This window comes from Odocoileus virginianus, chromosome 3, assembly GCF_023699985.2.
Source record: "Odocoileus virginianus isolate 20LAN1187 ecotype Illinois chromosome 3, Ovbor_1.2, whole genome shotgun sequence".
In the NCBI taxonomy this organism is placed as follows: Eukaryota; Metazoa; Chordata; class Mammalia; order Artiodactyla; family Cervidae; genus Odocoileus; species Odocoileus virginianus.
The window spans coordinates 17338818-17358120 of NC_069676.1; the positions used below are offsets into that span (position 1 = coordinate 17338818).

Sequence of the window (19303 nt, forward strand, 5' to 3'; positions counted from 1 at the left end):
TTTTGCAAGCCCGGGGCGGGGGTGGGGGGGTTGGGGGGCTTGGGGGGGTTGTCTTCCGCCCAGACCTCAGGGAATTGTCGGTTAACTCTCTCTCTCTCTCTCTCTCTCTCTCTCTCTCTCTCTCTCTCTCTCTCGACTGTTTAGCCCATCTCGTTTCCCTTCCAGGAGATGGTGCCACCTCCATTCATCTTGAGGGGTTAACGAGAAGGAGAGTAAATAGGTGGTTGAGCCCACTCAAAGAGTGGGTCTTTTGTGGGGGGAAAAGGCCACTTGTGCCCCCAATTTAGACAGTAAGTCTCTTCCCGACAAAGGTACTGAGCATTTAGGGATGTATAAAAATTCATGAGTCAGTTGGTGTCCCCTCATCTGACATTTTCGGGATAGACTTGAGACACAAGCTCTGCATGTATTACCATCTGAGACCCAGTGACCTCTGGATCTATTGGCATATAAAGTCTATAAGCCTCACACAGTCTTTCGTAGAACTCAGAGGGTGATTTGGTTTCCCTTTGAATCACTTTGGAGGGTTTTGCCATATTCATAGGTTTTCAGGTCCCCCCCACCCCCTGCCTTGAGGCCTTGTAAAATAGCCACCCCAAATCTCTCCAGGAGGCCCCTTCCTTCCTCTATGCTATAGTCCCAGCTGGGCCTCTCATCAAGGGCAGCTAGTTCTGCCCACCGCTGTGGGTTTACCCTACCCTCAGGTGCCGTTTATCCTAGCCATTTTCGAGCCTCAGTTAGGATCCCGTGTCTTTCTTCAGGGCTGAAAAGGGAGACTAGTAGTTGGATTATGTCATCCCATGTAGGGCGGTGGGTTTGAAAAAAATTGTCTCCATTAGTCTAATCATACCTTGTGACTCCCCTGAGTACGGTGGAGTGTGTCTCTGCCAGTTTAATATATCCATAGAGGAAAATGGTTGGTAATAATAGGCTACAGGAGGCTGGTGGTAATGTCCGTCTGCGTCCTGAGCCGGGGGCTGTTGTACCTCTCTGAGCGGCATCTGCAGTGGGGGGTTTTACCCCGTGTTCCTGAGCAGAACGCAGCCTCTATCTGATTCCTGTGTTTCCTTCCTCCTTTTCGTCTATACTCACCGGGAGGGGCGGGTTCAGCCTGGGAGGTCCCGCTGAGACGGAATCCTGGGGACGTTGACCAGAGCCTCCTCACTCCGGGACCAGTGGCCTGCCTGAACGGCGCCTCTGCGATCTCCGATCTCCGGAGGAGCTGGCGGCAGGAACTTCACCTGGCCCTGGATCGGGCGTTAAGGCGGCCTCCGGTCCTCCTGGAGCACTCCGCGGCGGGCGAGTTATCATTTAGTACCGGGGACGGGGCAGGTCATCCCCATCCAAATCCTATAGAATTTCTTTTTTATCACCAGTAAATTTTTGTGCCATTAATATTTTTCCCTTTCCCTTCTGTATACAAAACCTCGTCCAAGGAGGAGGGTCTTGAGCTAACCTTAGCCATGAGTCAATAGATGGATATTGACACGGGGGTCCCGGCTCTCCTGTGACTACTGTATAGACTGCTTCCACTGTTTTTAAGTTCATAGTGTCCTCTGGTGGCCATCCTATTCCCATAGGGGGCCATTCAACCTCACAGAATATGTGGAGGTGGTTAGGCATCATCTTCACCCCATAGTCTCCTCCAAATCCCTTCTTAAAAATTTTAATTATGCACTCCAATACAGTTGCCTTAGATTCACTTCCCCACATCTTGCTTACCTTCTCAGACCTTGTTCTACTTTTCCTTTTTGTTCTGTCTACAAAGTTCTTGGTACCCCCAAGTACTTCTGTTATTTCCACTCAATGAAACATGTAAATCATGTAAATGTACATGTAAAACATGTAAATCATTCCGCCTCCTTCCTAACTGGGGTGAGAAGAGCCTTACCTGCCAGATCCCAGAGGGAGATTTTCACCTGCCCGTCAGCCTGGTCAAACCAGAATACCATGTGGTCCAGGACTGTTTCTCCGTTAACTTTTAAAGTCCATTCTGCCTTGGTGGGCTTGATCAGGTGCAGATAAAAACACAGATGGGTTAAATATCCCACATCCCAGGCTGTCTCTGGAAAAGCCAATTCGTACTCACTTATGTATCCCCCTCCTTCTAGCCTGACAATTCTGAGGGGGTCAAGAATTTCACAGCAGATGGGACACCTCCTCAGGGAGGGCAGAATACCAGCACACAAAGACCAAGTTTCTTCCCCCAAAATCCCTCTCACAATCGCCTGGTAATAATTTACCTCGAGATGACGCAGACATTGTCTCCTTCTAACATTCACTGTCAGTGTGTTTCCCGTTCCCTCCCAGGGGGTTTTATCAGGCCCCCTCAACCACCCTGCTGGGTGGGAACCTCCTTACCTGAGTGCTCAACTCCCTTGCTGTCATCCACTACCCACTAACGTGAAAGATCCAAGCGCTGAGGAACGGAATCTTTCCAGAAGGGCGAGGTACCTTCCCCCCTCTAGAAGATCCGAGCCATGAGGCCTCGGAGTGGCCCCAAATGGGACTTGTCTCCTCAAAGTGAGGAGTTCCCCAGGTCAACTGCTTGGAAGGCAGCTATGCTCTCCACTATACCACCAATGCACCAAATGTTATAGCCAAACGCTCCCGGAAACAAACTCATTCAGAAGGACAGCGTGGATTGTGGAATGCAGTTTATTACACCAGCAGGTCCTAGGCAGGGTGACCTCTTTAGCCAGGGATCCTGACTGACTTTTGTGAAAACCTTATGTACCTTAAGTGTATGTGCTCAAGCCCACATCCCCAAATTCCTTAAACCTAGCCTGGAAAATGTTAAAGGGAGACAAAATCAGGTTACAGCCATGATTCCTAATCAGAAGGGTCAGCTGGTTATTCATTGTAACCTACACCAATGGGCCCATAAAGATTACAAAGGTGATTGACTACATAGGGGATTATTACATTCTTTCTGGCGAAGGGAAATCTTGGTATGGGGGGTCTTTCAGTCGGGGAGGCCTGTTTGGCCATAGGTATGTGATCTCCATGGCTACCAAGCACATAGTCCAAAGTTCACTGGGAATGTAAGATGGAGTTTCCTTCTTTTTCAAGATGGAGTCAGTTCGGCCTGTTCCTTTCCTCCTTCAACTCCAGTATTATTGCCCGAGAAATCTCATGGACAGAGGAGTCTGGTGGGCTACAGTCCATGGGGTCGCAAAGAGTCAGACATGACTGAAGCAACTTAGCACAGGCCATCGTTCAAAGACCGTGGAGACTTTTGGCATCACTTGCTTTTGAATTCTATTTTTTTTAATGATTTTATTTTAAAAAATAAAAGAATATCTCATGAATTTAAGACAAATGTTTTTTTTTGTTGTTGTTGTTCTCTCCACTGAGCTTCCAGGTTGCTCAAATTTATTGTAAATAGTACCTCTTGCTCAAAGAGACGTCCCCATCCCTCAGGACAGACTGGCACCTTGCAAACCTGACCCTTGATTCCTAGGTTAGGAGATGTGGGAACTCAGCCTCAAAGACCCTTGGGTACCCACTCTCCAAAAGCAGGACTCGGGGAAAGAAAAACTAGGCAGAAACAGGGTCAAGAGGGGGTAGGCAGCCCCCTTCCTGTCCTCCCCTTGCCAGGAAGCAATTTTGCAATTGACCCCTCCCTTTGCCCTGCCTGGCTCAGGTCAGCCCCAATCCGGAACAGGATGTGGGTGGAGACTTTCCTATGGTTGCTGCCCCTGCCCCTAGCTTAGGCAGGTCTAAGGTCACCTTGCCAGACCCAGGGAACCTGGATGGAAAAGAGAGAGGCCACCATGTCCTCTTGGAACCCAGAGCGAAAACAGAGGTAGGTCCCCACCCCACCTGCCCTGGGCAGAACTAATATCAACACCGCGGAGATATACGGACAATCTGTCTGACCCACTGAAGTTCCAGGTTCAGACACTGGCCTGCAAGCTGGAGGAGACTGACACTCAGGCTGCTCCAATGGACAGACTCACTCCCGTATGTCGACATAGAAAATGCATAATGCAAGAGTTGCAAGTTAAGTTTTATTTGGGGCAAAATGAGGACTGCAACCTGGGAAACAGCACCTCAAATAGCTCTGAGAGACTCCAAAGAGGCGGGGGAGTGGGGAGGGAGGTCAGCATAGATGTGATTTTGTGAAGGGGAAATACATGCAATCAAGCCTATGTATATATATATATATTTGGTAGAAACTTCCTGCTAGTCACAGGGAGCACTCGTCACTATGAAGGATTTTAGTGCTTTTCTAGATATAGGAGATACAAGGACTGGGCGCATAAAACTAGCTCCTGGAAATAAGTACCTGAAGACCTATCCTGTCAGTTGCCCCCGCCCACTGCCACCTCACCCCTCACCCCCGAGCACAGAGTACCTCATTTCTGCTCTCCACCCTGAACTCCTTTCAGGGGGTGTTGAAAATCAGCAGCTGCAGCAGCACATGAGTTAATCCTTGTAGAGGAAGACGGTAGGTGCCAAGTTGTAGCTGACATATATACACAGCACAGAAACCCCAAGTGGTCCATGGGTTGTAGCAACCGAGGGTGTTCAGGTGGTCTCCAGTGCTGCTGGGCTTGGGGCATCACTGCTGGAGGGACCATGAGGTGCAGAAGCCCCAACTGTTTCCCAATGGGAAACAGTTTTCTGCTTGGGAGGGTCAAGAAAGTTTTGTGGAAAGGAGGTGGCATTGGAGCTGGCGGTTTGCAGGATGAATAAAAGTTTGTGGGCTCTGCCTTCAAAACACGGAACCAAAAAAAAAATAAAACAAAAACAAAAGAAAAAAAAAAAGAACGGAAAAAAAAAAAAAAAAAGAACCAGGGAGATCAGAAATAACCCAGGAAACAAGTGAGAGCAGAAGAATTTAGCAAGTTAAACTGCAAATAATTAATAGCGCATTGAAGTTGGACTGGCAATAGGAAAGGATAGTATTTAAGGGTCAGACTAAGAAACTCAGGCTTTCAGAGAATTATAATTCTTCCTGGAACAGGAGTTACTTCGGGCAGCTCTGGGGGGCGGGGGAGCGAGAGTGAAAGCTAAGAGCTGAAGTGACTCCATTATTCCAGCCCATCAAAGAAGTGGCAGGGTCCGGTTGGTGAGAGTAGAGATGGTAAGAAGCAGGCAGATTCTGGGTGTATTTTTAATCTTGCTGGGTATCTAATATCTTAATTTTGACTTATTAAGCTCTTTTCTGTCATTGCCTGCAGCCTGGTGGGCTGGGACTCCCATCTTTCTAGAATCTTCTTCCTGTTGCTGCTATTTGTAGTCTCAGCCCAGGGGGTCACCCCAAATCCTGAAGCCTGTCTGGTGTCCTCCTCGGTCAATGGCAGCTCCATCTCCTGCCAGCCACCGGCCCAAATCCCCAAAAGCCTCCCAGCTGACACCATCTTTCTGGCCGTGGAGTTCTTCAACCTGACTCAGCTGCCTGCCGACTTCCTCCAGGGCGTCCCTAACCTCCAGGAACTCCACCTTTCCAGCAACCGACTGGAGAACCTCTCCCCCAAGTTCCTGCTGCCTGTGCCCCAGCTAACAGTGCTCGACCTGACCCACAATTCCCTGACCCGGCTGCCCCCTGGCCTCTTCCGGGTCTCAGCTGCCCTCTGCACCCTGGTGCTGAAGGAAAACCAGCTGAAGTTTCTGGAAGCCTCATGGCTGCACGGCCTGAAAGCCCTACAACATCTCGACCTATCTGAGAACCAGCTCCAGTCTCTGCCCCCTGGGCTCCTGGAGAATTTCACCGACCTGCTCACCCTTGATCTTAGCAATAACCAGCTGCAGACGTTGCCCCCTGACCTTCTGAGGGGCCCCTTGAACTTGGAACGGCTGCGTCTGGAAGGCAATAGACTGCAGGTGCTTGGAGAGCGCCTTCTGGCACCCCAGCCAAAACTGCGCTACCTCTTCCTGAACGACAACAGGCTGGCCTCAGTGGCAGCCGGCGCCTTCCGAGGTCTGCAGAAACTGGACATGCTGGATCTCTCCAACAACTTGCTGACCACGGTGCCCACGGGCCTCTGGACCTCCCTGGGGAAGGCTGCCAGGAACCTGAAGGATGGCTTTGACATCTCTAGTAACCCCTGGATCTGTGACCAGAACCTGGCCGACCTCTATCTTTGGCTGGTGGCCAATGAAGACAAGATGTTTTTCCGGAATCACACACGCTGTGCCGGCCCTGAGGCCTTGAAGGGCCAGATGCTCCTGGCTGTGGCTGAGTCCCACTGAAGCCCGGGGCGGGCCATGAGGCTGGGGTGGGGAGGCAAGTCTTCATAGGCCAGTGCACCCCACTTAGCAAATAGTCCCCCCTTCTAAAGGTGAGACTGGGCTTCCCATAGTTTCTGGGATCTGTTTCGTCCAGGCTTCCAGAAACACACCTTGAACCTTCCTTCCTTATTGCCTTTGCTCACACTGTATCCTCTTCCAGAAATTTCTTTCCCCCTATCTCTCAGACCTCTTGGTCTCTGGCTTCTCCAGCCTGCCCTGGCCCCACACTGAAGTTGTCTCAACCTGGCTCTGTCTCCCTGCTTTGTGTGTGGTTTTCTGAGTGCAGGACCTGGGACTGGATTTCCTTTTACCTAGCATCACTCAGCTTGGAGTCAGGCTGGATTGTTGTTGTTAAGCCCTGTCTGACTCTTTGTGATGCCATGGGCTGTAGCACGCCAGGCTTCTCTGTCTTCCACAATCTCCTGGAGTTTGCTCAAATTCATGTCTATTGAGTCAGTGATGCTATCTAATAACCAGATCATCCACTGCTTTCCCCTTCTTCTCTTGCCCTCAATCTTTCCTACTATCAGGGTTTTTCCCAAAGAGTTGACTCTTTGCATCATGTGGAGCTTCACTAATAAATAATTTTGAACAGAAGTGGATGGTTTCACTGTGCTCCTTGCATCTCTCAAGTAAAATTCCTAGGTCTCCAGGATGCAGAAGGAGGAAAGGAGAGGTATGCCATGAAATCCCAAATGGATAGCCATTGGGATTTGATCTCCTCCTCCCCTCCCCATCCCTGGACTTAACTGGAAATAAAACCTTGACCATTGCTCAGGGTGTCATTTTACCAGTGGATTCCTGCCAGAGCTTGTGTCCTGGAGAAGGGTTAAATTAAACCTGATTGCTTCAGAGCTCCAAACAATTCTTCACGCTGGCCTGTGATAACCGGGAAGGGAGCAGATGCCCAGGGCAAGCATGGGAAGGCTGGATGGGGCTGAACAAGTGGGCAGGGGCCCAGGGGACTGTGTTTTCACAGCTCTGGAAGCTCAGGGCCACCTGCCAACACAATGTTGTGTATGGTGGGGCTCAAGGTCAGACTGGGGGGTCCCTGGGATGTTTGGGGCATGCTCTTCTTTTGCATCTCCTTGGAAGAAGGGTCATGCCCACGTGGGTGGTCATTTCAACTGTGGCAATGAACGCCAGGGTTCTGGAGTCTGGCAGAGCTGGGTTTGAATCAGTCCCCTCAATTGCTAGGTGAGCCGAGGCAAGTGGCTTAAACATTTTTTTTTTTTTTTTGGCAGCGCTGCGTGGCTTTGGGGTGTTACCTCCCTTACCAGGGATTGAACTCGGGCACTCAGCAGTGAGAGTGCGGAGTCCTAACCGCTGGACTGCTAGGGAATTTCCTGATTTAAGCATTCTGATCCTCACTTTGCTCATCTGTAAAATGGGGATCTAAAGGAATGAGCCGACCTCTCTCCTGGCTTAGTTAAGTGGCAGATTTTTAAAAGAAAAAGAAAGACCTTGAGGACTTGCCCAAGATCACTGGGTGAAGAGGTTGGGGGGCTGTGATGGCCCTCCACCGTCTCTGGAACAACAGCAGTGAGGGCCAAGGAAAGTAGCTCAATTCTTGTGTAGTCAGCACCCCCAAGTTGCTATGACAACTGTGGGGTGCTCTCGGAGCCCCTGGATAGAGCTGGGGGCCTGGAGCCCCGCCCCGGGCACGCCCCCACATGGCCTCTCTCCATTGGTCAGTCCCCCGCGGCCCTGCCCCCAAGTCGCTATAAGGCGGGCGGGGCAGACTGGGGGCGGAGACTGGCGTCCGAGTCTAGGGTCTGCGGCGGAACCTGGGGGCCGAGGCTGAACGCACCCAGGTGAGTGCCGCGCGGGCGGCGTCCAGGACCACCCTGCAGGTCCCCGGGGGCCCCAGTGGGTGGGTGGACGGGCTAGAGTCCCGCGGCTTGGTAAGAGGTGGGATGTGATAGGCCGCAGCAGGTGGCTGAGACCCTTGTCCCAGTTGGCAAAAGCTCAGGACCCTCCCTTTTGGGAGAGGAATAGGGTTCTAAGGGCGCAGGGGTGGGGACAGGGGAAGAACTGCAGGCGGGGAGTCTGAGGTCAACACTCTCTCTGAGTCTACTTAGCTGAGTGACCTTGGGCCCAGCATGGACCTGTTGTGTGCCTCAGTTTCCCTGTGTGTCAGACTGGACTGTGAGTTTACTGGTATTCTGTGGCTCCCACTCCACATGCATCCCTGCTGGGGGCTGCTTGCACGATTCCATCCCTGGGCTGGGGGTAACAGGGATCTCCCTCACTTTGTAGAGGAGAAGGCAGCCCACACAGGTGAAGGCATTTGCCCAAAGTCACACAGCAGGTAATGGCAGGAAGGACTCGATCTTAGGTGTCTCTCCCCCCAGAGCCCATGCTTTGAATCACTACCATGCCCCCATCCTGCCAGAGGTTTTCTGAAGTGAAAGTGGTAGTCGCTCAGTCGTGTCCGACTCTTTGCAAAAGCCTGCCAGGCTCCTCTGTCCATGGAATTCTCCAGGCAAGAATGCTGGAGTGGGTAGCCATTCCCTTCTCCAGGGGACCTTCCCGACCCAGCAGGTCTCCTGAATTGTGGGCAGATCCTCTACCATCTGAGTCACCTGGGAAGTGCGCACCTACTGTGTGCAGTGCCCTGTGCATGCATTGTCCCTGCCCAGGATGCTCTGAGGTAGGTATTATCATTTTCTCATCTTGCAGATGAGGAAACTGAGACCACAAGAGGAGACAAGATTTGCCTGGGTCACCAAGCCCAGCCAGACAGAACCCAGCGCCTGGGCGGGAGCTGGGAGGGCTGGCGTGCAAAGGCCTGTCACTCTGTCCTACCCCCCAGGGTGACCCTGTTTGCAGCAGGCATGTCAGAAGACAAGGCGGATCAGGCCCCCGGACCCAGCTTGTGGGAGCAGGATCAGCAGGTGAGGGGCTGTGTCTCCCACAGAGCTTGGCTCAGGAGAGGGTAGGGGGACAGCCCCTCAGGGAACAGTTTCAGACTGGGTCACCCCCCCCCCCCCCTTGCTTTGAGCACCTTACTCTTAGGGCATTTTGGATCATGGCTGGGGGAGGCCCATTCTACCCATTTCCCAGAGGGGCAAAATGAGGCCCAGGGAGGAGAGTCTCTCCAGACACTCCCAACCAGCTTACCTGGCCTCTGCTCAACCCTCTCCCTCTGCCATCTCTGGGTCTCTGCCTGCATCTCTCTGTTTCTGTGTCCACCATCATGGCACTCTCAACAAAACAATAACAACAACAATAACAGCATCAATCACAGTATACAGTCTGCATCATTCACTGGTTCAAGTGCTTCATATACAACGACTCCTTGAATCCCCTTCACAGCCCTAGAAGCCCATTTCACAAATAAGGAGACTGAGGCACAGAGAAGTTCACATAGTTGCCCAAGTTCATACAGCTCGGAAGCGTCGGAACCAGAACTGAACTCAGATGGTCCAGAGGCTATGCCCTGTGTGTGTGTGTGTGTGTACGCACGCGCACGTGTGTTCAGTTGTGTCCAACTTTTTGTGACACCATGGACTGTAGCCTGCCAGGCTTCTGGAGCAGACCAATTCCTTCAGAACTAGTCCTGCTGTGTGTCTGCTGTTGAGAACCGGAGCCCTAAACACCTCCATGAGGGTCTCCATTGCCTGCAGGCAGCTGTGCTCAGTACACTTCCTCTCCTCCTCATCCTGGCCCAGAGAGGGTGATCGGGCTCTCCAGCTGTTGGCTGAGCCCCCCACCTCCACCTGGGACCCCTCTGATGCCACTCCTTCCTGCAGAGCGTGGTGCAGCGCATGGCTGCCCTTCCCCTGATCAGGGCCACGTGCACTGCCGTCTCCGAGGCTTACAGCGCCGCCAAGGACAGACACCCGCTGCTGGGCTCCGCCTGCCGCCTGGCTGAGCACTGCGTGTGTGACCTGACCACCCGAGCCCTGGACCATGCCCAGCCGCTGCTCAGCCACCTGCAGCCCCAGCGTGAGTTCCCCTGGCTAGTGTCCTGGGCCCTGTGGTTTTCCCACTGCCCTGCCCTCTCACACTCCACTACAAGGAACCCCCTGAGTTGAATGTGCCTCCGCAGTCTTTTTTTCTTTTTGGCCACGCCCCTCATCATGTGAGGTCTTAGTTCCCTGACCAGGGATCAAACTCGCGCCCCCTGCAATGGAGGGATGGAGTCTTAAGCATTGGACTTCCTCAGGGAAGTCCTGCTGCACAGTGTAGCCTAAATTCTGTCTCCCCGACCTGCATCACCCTTGCTGGGTCCTTCTGCCTGCACCATCTTCCCCCCTGTTTGTTTCCCATCTTCCCCTCTGTTCCCCTCTTATTTGTCCCTCTGTAGTTTGATCACCTGGCTTCCTGCTCTTAGCTGTTTCTGTGTCCACCCCTTTGGTTCCCATTAGTCTGTCTCACTGTCCTCCTCCCTTTGACTAGCCTGATGTGCCTTGGGTCCCTCTGCCTGTCCGATCTCCCTCCCCTGTCTGCCCCCCTGTCCCTGCCCCCACCCATGCTGAGCCTGTAACCACGTCAGGGATCCAACCCAGGGGTGTGGTGGGGGGCAGAGAGACCCCTGGTCTTACATCTGACTGAGGAAGGGGATCACCTGAGGGTCTCAACCCAGGGCCTCACCCTCCCTTCTTCTCAGCGGGCTTGTGTGATCTTGAACCTGCTTGCTGAGGTGTCTGAGTTGGACATGAGTGAGGAGTCACTTTGGTGCTGGCATGGGTGAGGAGTCACTTTGGTGCTGGCAGCACTGATGGCAGGGCAGAGGCGGGAAGGGCAGAGAGGCAGGGTCCCGCCTGGTGGCCCACCCACAGCCTCAGGGTCCCCAGCCCCTTGCAGGGGACCAGCCAGGTGCCCCCCTCCCTATTTCTTTCCCCCTGTGTGTGTCTCTATCTCTTTTTTTCTGCCTATCCCCCCCAGCATCCCCTTCCTTCATGACTCTCTGTGTGTCCCTAGTTCCCTTGACATCTCCCCGATTCTCACTCCCTGCCTCTCTGTCTCCAGTGGCCACAGTGAATGATCTTGCCTGCAGGGGCCTGGACAAGCTGGAAGAGAAACTGCCCTTCCTCCAGCATCCTTCAGAGACGGTAACCCCCCAGCACTGCCAGATCATGTGGGAACCTATGTGGGGGCGGTGGAGGTGGGAGTGAGAAATGCAGCCTCCTCCCAGACCCAACCTCGATACCTGGGCCAGGACCCAGTCAGGCTTCAGTCAATTTGAGACAGCACCAGCCAGATGAAAATTAGATGTCAATTAGACACCCATGTTTACTGAGCACTTAATATGTGCCAGCTGGTGCTAAGCCTCCCTTCAACAACCCATGAGAAACAGACCTGATTTTCCCCCATTTTATAAAAGGGGTGGGACTTCCCTGGTGGCCCAGTGGTTAAGGCTTCTCCTTCCAATGCAGGGGTGTGGGATCGATCCCGGGTTGGGGAGCTGAGATCTCACATGCCTCCTGACCAAAAAACCAAACCATAAACAGAAGCAATACTATAACACATTCAGTAAAGACTTTTTAAAATGGTCCACATAAAGAAAAAAGAAAAAAGAAAAATCGTAAAGAGGGGGAAATAGTGGCCCAGAGGCAGTCAGGGGCCAGGGGTCCTTGCCTCACAGCCCGCCGGAGCTGGGGGCAAGGGAAAGGAGACCAAGGCTGACAGCACCTGGAGCTTGACCCCTCCTGCCAGGTGGTGACTTCGGCCAAGGGTGTGGTGGCCAGCGGCGTGACAGGCATGGTGGGCCTGGCCCGGCAGGGCCGCCGCTGGAGTGTGGAGCTGAAGCGATCCATGAGCCATGCCATGGATGTCGTGCTGGAAAAGTCAGAGGAGCTGGTGGACCACTTCCTGCCCATGACTGAGGAGGAGCTCGGTAAGGCCAGCAGCCTCCCCATTCGCCCCTGAATCCTCCTGCCCAGGGCCCACCTCTAGAGGCTACAGATCAGAGAGGTCCCAGACTCACCCAAGGCCACACAGCAGATCAGCAGGGAACACAGGGTTCCAGTCCACTTCCATGGCTCCCGGCCCACATCCTAGTAGAAATCTGACTGCCCAGACCCTCAAGAGTGGACTGGACTTGCAGACTGGAGGGCCACAGTCTCAAACTGGTGGCCCTCCAGACCGTGGCGCCCCATATTGCAGTATCTGTCCTATGCAGTGCCCTTAAAATGGTTTAATTCATCTTATTCATTTAAAAATCAGATTTCTGGGGACTTCCCCTGGTGGTCCAGTGGTTAAGAATCTGCCTTGCAATACAGAGGACGCAGGTTTGATCCCTGGTCAGGGACTAAGATCCCACATGCCTCAGGGCAGCTGAGCCGGCATGATGCAACTAAGACCCAAGGCAGCCAAAGAAATAAATATACATAAAAATTAAAATCAGTATTTTGGTGACTTCCCCAGGGGTCCAGTAGTTAAGACTCTGCTTTCCAATGCAGGGGGCTCAGATTTGATCCCTGGTCAGGGAGATGAGATCCCACATGCTGTGTGCTGTGACCAAAAAAAAAAAAAAAAATCAGATTTTTGCCTTACAAAACCTGATTTCTGGTATGCCTTCAAAAAAAAAAAAAACTTGGGTTGAATAGCATCCTCCCCTTTACATGGTTTCCTTAAACCCCACCATTCTCCAAGGTTCTACATCTTGTCTTCTGGCCCTGGAGACAATCTGACTTCTCAGGCCTGCTTCATACCACTAGAGGTACATGGGGGCGTGCTCCCTCCTTGGCAGAAAGGCTGAGGCATTACTTTTAAATTTTTCTTTATGTTTTGGCCATGGGGGGCAGCATACGGGATCCTAGTTCCCCCACCATGGATGCAACCCCTCTGCAAGGGAAGCGCGGGATCTTAACCACTGAACCACCAAGGAAGTCCCTGTGAGGCATTTTTGAAGCACCTATTGTGTGCCACGCCCTCGTAATCAATTCTTTACTGTTATTAGCTCCATTTACAGATGAGGAAAACCGAGGTAAAGAGACCTAGTATTCGAGTTGAGTAGTTCTGGTTGCCTCGGTTCGAATCCCAGGTCAGCCTCTTGTACACTGTGGGACTCCACCTCTCTGTTCCTTGGTTTTCCTCGTCTGTAAATAGAACTAATAATCGTGGCTACATCGTAGGGTTTGGGGATGGTCGAATGAGTTGATACTGTAGAAGGGAATTCTACATTTGCGAGTCCCCACCTGCCCCCACCCCCGTGCCCCGGCCGCTATCCACCCAGGAGCAGAGGGCGTGGCCACCCTGACTCCCCGCCTTCTCTGTCCTCCAGCGGCGCTGGCGGCGGAGGCTGAGGGCCCGGAAGTGGGCTCGGTGGAAGAGCAGCGGAAACATCAGGGTTACTTCGTGCGCCTGGGTTCCCTGTCCACGCGACTCCGCCACCTCGCGTATGAGCACTCTCTGGGGAAACTGCGGCAGAAGAAACACCATGCCCAGGACACGCTGGCCCAGCTGCAGGAGACCCTGGAGCTGGTGAGAGCTCTCGGCTTGCCGCCCCGACCCTGTGATGCAGGCCAGCACGCGTGGACTGAGTGCCAGCGGAGTACCTGGTCTTGTGCTAGTCTGAAGGTGGAGGCGGAAGCGTGTATGTGCAGGGCTGGGGCAGAGGAGGGACCCGGGGCTGGAGGCACTCGGTGGGGCCCAAGGCTCAGCCTGGAGAGGCTCGGAGGGGCTTTGTGGAGGAGAGGAAGTAGGTGTTGGAATTTACAGGTGGTTAGGGTAGGTGGAATGCTTCCCAGGTGCCGCTGGTGATAAAGAACCCACCTGCCAATGCAGGATATGTAAGAGATTTTAGTTCGATCCCTGGGTTGGGAAGATTCCCCTGGTGAAGGGAATGGCTACCCACTCTAGTTCTCTTGCCTGGAGAATTCCATGGACAGAGTACAGAGGAGTCTGGCGGGCTACAGTCCTCGGCGATGCGAAGAGTCAGATACTACTCAGTGACTTTCATTTTTACTTTTCAGGGTAGATGGAAAAAGTGATGAAGGTACCTCAGACTCTCTCATCACCAACCCCAATCTTCCCCAGACTTTCGGTTCGAGTTCATAACCCAGCTTCTCCCCTCATTGTGCATCCTTCCCTCTCCAGAGGAGCATGTTCTCTGGGCTTGATAGGTTCAGATGCCCCCAACCTGCTCCTCCTGCATCCTTCTCAGCTCAATTGATGGCAACCCTGTCCTAACAAGGGCTCAAGCCAAAACCTGGGAATCACCCTCAACTCCCCTCTTCTCCACCCCCTCTCCCACATCCGACACATCAGTACTCTTAACTCTGCCTTCAAAGTCTGCCCTAAACCCGCACACATCCTCTTCCCCCACCTGGGTGCAGGCCTGATCCGGTTGCCCATCCTGGATCCCACAGTCTGTCCTTCCTTAAGTAGCCACCAGAGGGCACCTGTGAGCACCGGAGCCGGCCTGTTTCGTTGCGCATGACGTCCTCAACAATAGACTGGGAAAGACTAGAGATATCTTCAGGGAAATTAGAGATACCAAGGGAAGATTTCATGCAAAGATGGACACAATAAAGGAAAGAAATGGTATGGACCTAACAGAATGAGAAGATATTAAGAAGAAGTGGCAACAATACACAAAAGAACTATACAAAAAAGATCTTCATGACGCAGATAACCACGATAGTGTGATCACTCAACCAGAGCCAGACATCCTGGAATGTGAAATCAAGTGGGTCTTAGGAAGCATCACTACAAACAAAGCTAGTGGAGGTGATGGAATTCCAACTGAGCTATTTCACATCCTAAAAGATGATGCTATGAAAGTGCTGCACTCAATATGCCAGCAAATTTGGAAAACTCAGCGGTGGCCACAAGACTGGAAAAGGTCAGTTTTCATTCCAATCCCGAAGAAAGGCAATGCCAAAGAATGTTCAAACTACTGCACAATTTCACTCATCTCACATGCTAGCAAAGGAATGCTGAAAATTCTTCAAGCTAGGCTTCAACAGTACATGAACAGAGAACTTCCAGATGGTCAAACTGGATTTAGAAAAGTCAGAGGAACCAGAGATCAAATTGCCAACATCTATTGGGTCATAGAAAAAGCAAGAGAATTCCAGAAAAACATCTGCTTTATTGACTACACTAAAGCCTTTGACTATGGGGATCACAACAAACTGTGGAAAATTCTTCAAGAGATGGGAATACCAGACCACCTTACCTGCCTCCCTGAGAAATCTGTATGCAGGCCAAGAAGCAACAGTTAGAACCGGACATGGAACAACAGACTCATTCAAAATTGGGAAAGGAGTACATCAAGGCTGTATATTGTCACCCTGCTTACTTAACTTATATGCAGAGTGAAGTGAAAATGAAAGTCACTCAGTCATGTCCAACTGTTTGTGATCCCATGGACTATACAGTCCATGGAATTCTCCAGGCCAGAATACTGGAGTAGGTAGCTGTTCCCTTCTCCAGGGGATCTTCCCAACCCAGGGATTGAACACAGGTCTCCCATTTTGCAGGCAGATTCTTTACCAGATGAGCCACCGGGGAAGCCCAAGAATACTGGAGTGGGTAGCCTCTCTTCTCCAGTGGATCTTCCCAACCCAGGAATCAAACTGGAGTCTCCTGCATTGCAGGTGGATATTCTTTACCAACTGAGCTATTAGGGAAGCCCCTAGTAGCAGAGTACATCATGCAAAATGCGGGCTGGATGAAGCACAAGCTGGAATCAAGATTGCTGGGAGAAATATCAATAATCTTAGATATGTAGATGACACCACCCTTATGGCAGAAAGCGAAGAGGAACTACAGAGCCTCTTGATGAAAGTGAAAGAGAGGAGTGAAAAAGCTGGCTTAAAATTCAGCATTCAGAATACCAAAATCATGGCAGCCAGTCCCATCACTTCATGGCAAATAGAGGGGAAACAATGGAAACAGTGACAGACTCTTTTCTTGGGCTCCAAAAATGGCAGATGGTGACTGCAGCCATGAAATTAAAATATGCTTGCTCCATGGAAAAAAAGCTATGACCAACCTAGACAGCATATTAAAAAGCAGAGATATTACTTTGCCAACAAAGGTCCATATAGTCAAAGCTACGGTTTTTCCAATAGTCATGTATATATATGAGAGCTGGGCCATAAAGAATGCTGAGCACCGAAGAATTGATGCTTTTGAACTGTGGTGTTGGAGAAGATTCTTGGAGAGTCCCTGGACAGCAAGGAGATCAAACCAGTTAATCCTAAAGGAAATCAGTCCTGAATATTCACTGGAAAGTCTGATGCTGAAGCTAAAGCTCCAATACTTGGGCCACCTGATGCAAAGAACTGACTCATTGGAAAAGACCCTGATGTTGGGAAAGATTGAAGGCGGGAGGAGAAAGGGATGACAGAATATGAGATGTTTGGATAGCATCACTGACTTGATGGACATGAGTTTGAGCAAGCTCCAGGAGTTGGTGATGGACAGGGAAGCCTGGCATGCTGCAGTCTATGGAGTCACGACTGAGTGATTGAACTGACTGAATGTCCCCAAGGTTCAGCCCTGTTTTAGCCTGTCAGCACTTCCTTCCTCTTTAAGGTGACATAATACATTCATCCCTTGGAATCTGTGAGAGATTTATTCCAGGACCACCCCCCACAGATACCAAAATCCACAGATGCTCAAATCACTTCTGTAAAGTGGCCTAGTACGGTTTGCCCTCTGCATCCCCCAGTTCTGCATCTGTGGGTTCAAGCAACCCTGAATCATGGGTCAATCCACAGATTCAGGACCTACAAATATGGAGGGTAGACTGTGTTCTGTTGTATGGATGGACCGCAGTTTATTTCTATTAATCATCTCATACCTGCCCTGTCCTGTGAACTAAAGGTACAGTGTCCCCCCTCCCCCAACCAGGACATTCACAGTCCAGTAGGGGGACAAGGGTCATGACAGGAAAGCATGCTGGATGCTGTGAGACCCAGAGGAGGGGTCCAACCAGGCTTGGGGGCGGGAAGGCTTCTTGGAGGAGGCGACATTTGCAATGAACTGGTATGAACCTGGCAGGGAGATAGGTGGTGGGGAGAGTGTACCTGAGACACCAGCCTGGGTAGAGGGCCGGCAGTGAGTCTGAGCTTCAGGGGAACTGCAGGTCACAGGTTTTGGCTAAGGTCAGGGAAGAGACTAGATGGGTCAGCCAAGCTGGATCAGCAGGCCATGAAGGTTTGCATCTAGTGCTTTTTGAGGCCAGATCCAGACTGGGGTCCGGGTTACCCCAACTCTCCAGCCCCTCCAGCTCTGATTATCATGATCCTGGTTCGCACAGATCCACCGCATGCAGTGCGGAGTGACCCCCATCACCCCCGCCCGCCCCGGGAAGGTGCATGAGCTGTGGGAGGACTGGAGCCAGCGCCCCCTAGAGAACGGCCGGAGGCGCCACAGCCAGGTAGGATGGTGTGGGGGGTGGGTGGGGGATGGGAGGAGGGGAGGGAAGGGAGTGGGCTCTGGGTAAGTCCAGAGCTGCCAGGCTCCAATCAAGTGCTGAGGTCAGCTGGCAGCTGGTTGGAGTGTCTGCAGGGAAACTGAGGCAGGTGGGGGTCCCGGCAGGGGTCCATCCGTGACACCGAGGACCCGGCCCTCTGCTCCCACCTATCCCCACCCACGCCACCCACAGGCGGAGCTGGAGACCCTGGTGCTGTCCCGCAGCCTGATGCGGGAGCTGCAGAGTACCGTGGACGCGCTGGAGACCAGTGTGAGGGGCCTCCCCCCCAGCGCCCAGGAGAAGGTGGCCGAGGTGCGGCGCAGCGTGGACGCCCTGCAGGTAGCCTTTGCCGACGCCCGCCGCTTCGGAGACTTGCCAGCGGCCGTGTTGGCCGAGGGCCGGGGCAGCATGGCCCGGGCCCACGCGTGCGTGGATGAGCTGCTGGAGCTGGTGGTACAGGCCGTGCCCCTTCCCTGGCTGGTGGGGCCCTTCGCACCCATCCTCGTGGAGCGGCCCGAACCCCCGCCTGACCTGGAGGCCCTGGTGGACGAGGTCGTCGGGGGGCCTGACCCCCGCTGGGCGCACCTGGACTGGCCAGCCCAGCAGAGAGCATGGCAGGCCCAGCACGGGGAGGGAACGGTCCTCTCGGGGAACATTCCTGAGGAGGAACCTGAGCCCCCCAGCCGCCCCAAGCACACTCTGATGCCTGAGCTGGACTTTTGACCCGATAGAACCGCATAGGCAGCTGGAGGCCGCCCTGCACCACGAGAGCCCTGCTGCCCCCTAGCGGCCATGCGTCAGCACTACTAACCGAAGCCTTGGTCTTGGCTCTTGGCGTGGAGTTGGGGACCGAACTCCGAATCCTAGACTGAAGTCACTGATGTCAGATTGCCCCTAATATTTCCCATATGAGGACTTGAACGTAACTCAGGCTGACTAGCCCCAAGCTGGTTTCACTGGCTGTGGTCCCCATTGCTCCACCCTAAGAAGCTGATCAGAACTCCCCGGAGGATCACATGTTTTGCCCATGTGATAGAAGCATAGAGGCACATGCTTCTGTCTGGAGCTTTGAAAAGTGAGTGAGTGTCCTTTTCCTCCCCCAGCTTTTCCATCTCGGACTGAGGGGTCCTTAGCTGGACCTGCCGCCCCCACTTGCTTAGCCATTTGGCATTTACTCTCCAGAATAAAGAGTATTGGTGTTGTCCAGAGGCCAGTGCCCTCTGTTCCAGCCGAGGTGGGTCTCAGTGGTGGGGTGCTGGGGGCTTCGGAGGTGTGCAACCATATCACATGAGCCAGGGTTCGAGACTTGAATGATGCCACCCTGACGAGCTTGACCTCCTGTCTGGAGTTTCACTGTGAGTGCCCCACCCACCCGGGTGAAGCATTCAGATGTCTCTTCCTGGAATGGAAGTCATTCACACTTTAGTATAAATGAATGTCTGGGAAACTGCAAGGAGCAGGATCAAGAGGAGGAGGGATCAGAGGGCGCAGCCGCTCCTATGCCCATCTCCCTGTGGCTTTTCTGGCTGCACCGGTCAGGATGGGGGAGACAGAGGCAGGGCAAGGGCCACAGGCCAGTCTCATGGGGGCCCTCCTGTCCTCTGACCGCATTTTTGGCTGGCCCTGAGGCCGCTCAGGGTGTTGGGAAACCACAGTCTTATGTGGTAAGGTCAGGGTGGCCTC

General features: G+C 52.8%; 2 protein-coding genes across 7 annotated transcripts; both read left to right on the forward strand.

The window, feature by feature from the left end:
* Nucleotides 1-3701: 3701 nt before the first annotated feature.
* Nucleotides 3702-6837, forward strand: LRG1 (leucine rich alpha-2-glycoprotein 1). Of its 3 annotated transcripts, none has more exons than XM_070464936.1 (3): nt 3718-3808; nt 3898-3966; nt 5190-6837. In XM_070464936.1, the coding sequence occupies exons 1-3, from the start codon at nt 3756-3758 to the stop codon at nt 6199-6201; spliced, it is 1134 nt and encodes a 377-aa protein (XP_070321037.1). In that variant the 5' UTR covers nt 3718-3755; the 3' UTR covers nt 6202-6837. The 3 variants fall into 3 exon arrangements, with proteins under 3 accessions (XP_020750917.2, XP_070321037.1, XP_070321036.1); XM_070464935.1 differs by having other exon boundaries at nt 3728-3808; nt 3892-3966; XM_020895258.2 differs by lacking the exon at nt 3898-3966 and having other exon boundaries at nt 3702-3808.
* A 1140-nt stretch (nt 6838-7977) lies between these two features.
* On the forward strand, nt 7978-18826 carry PLIN5 (perilipin 5). 4 transcript variants are annotated; one of them, XM_070464937.1, is made up of 8 exons: nt 7978-8054; nt 9056-9137; nt 9996-10191; nt 11218-11300; nt 11905-12085; nt 13475-13674; nt 17465-17584; nt 17813-18826. In XM_070464937.1, exons 2-8 carry the CDS (start codon nt 9078-9080, stop codon nt 18341-18343), a joined length of 1371 nt encoding a protein of 456 aa, XP_070321038.1. In that variant the 5' UTR covers nt 7978-8054; nt 9056-9077; the 3' UTR covers nt 18344-18826. The 4 variants fall into 4 exon arrangements, with proteins under 4 accessions (XP_070321038.1, XP_070321039.1, XP_070321041.1 ...); XM_070464938.1 differs by having other exon boundaries at nt 7986-8054; nt 8923-9137; XM_070464940.1 differs by lacking the exon at nt 7978-8054 and adding an exon at nt 8269-8388.
* Nucleotides 18827-19303: the final 477 nt, after the last annotated feature.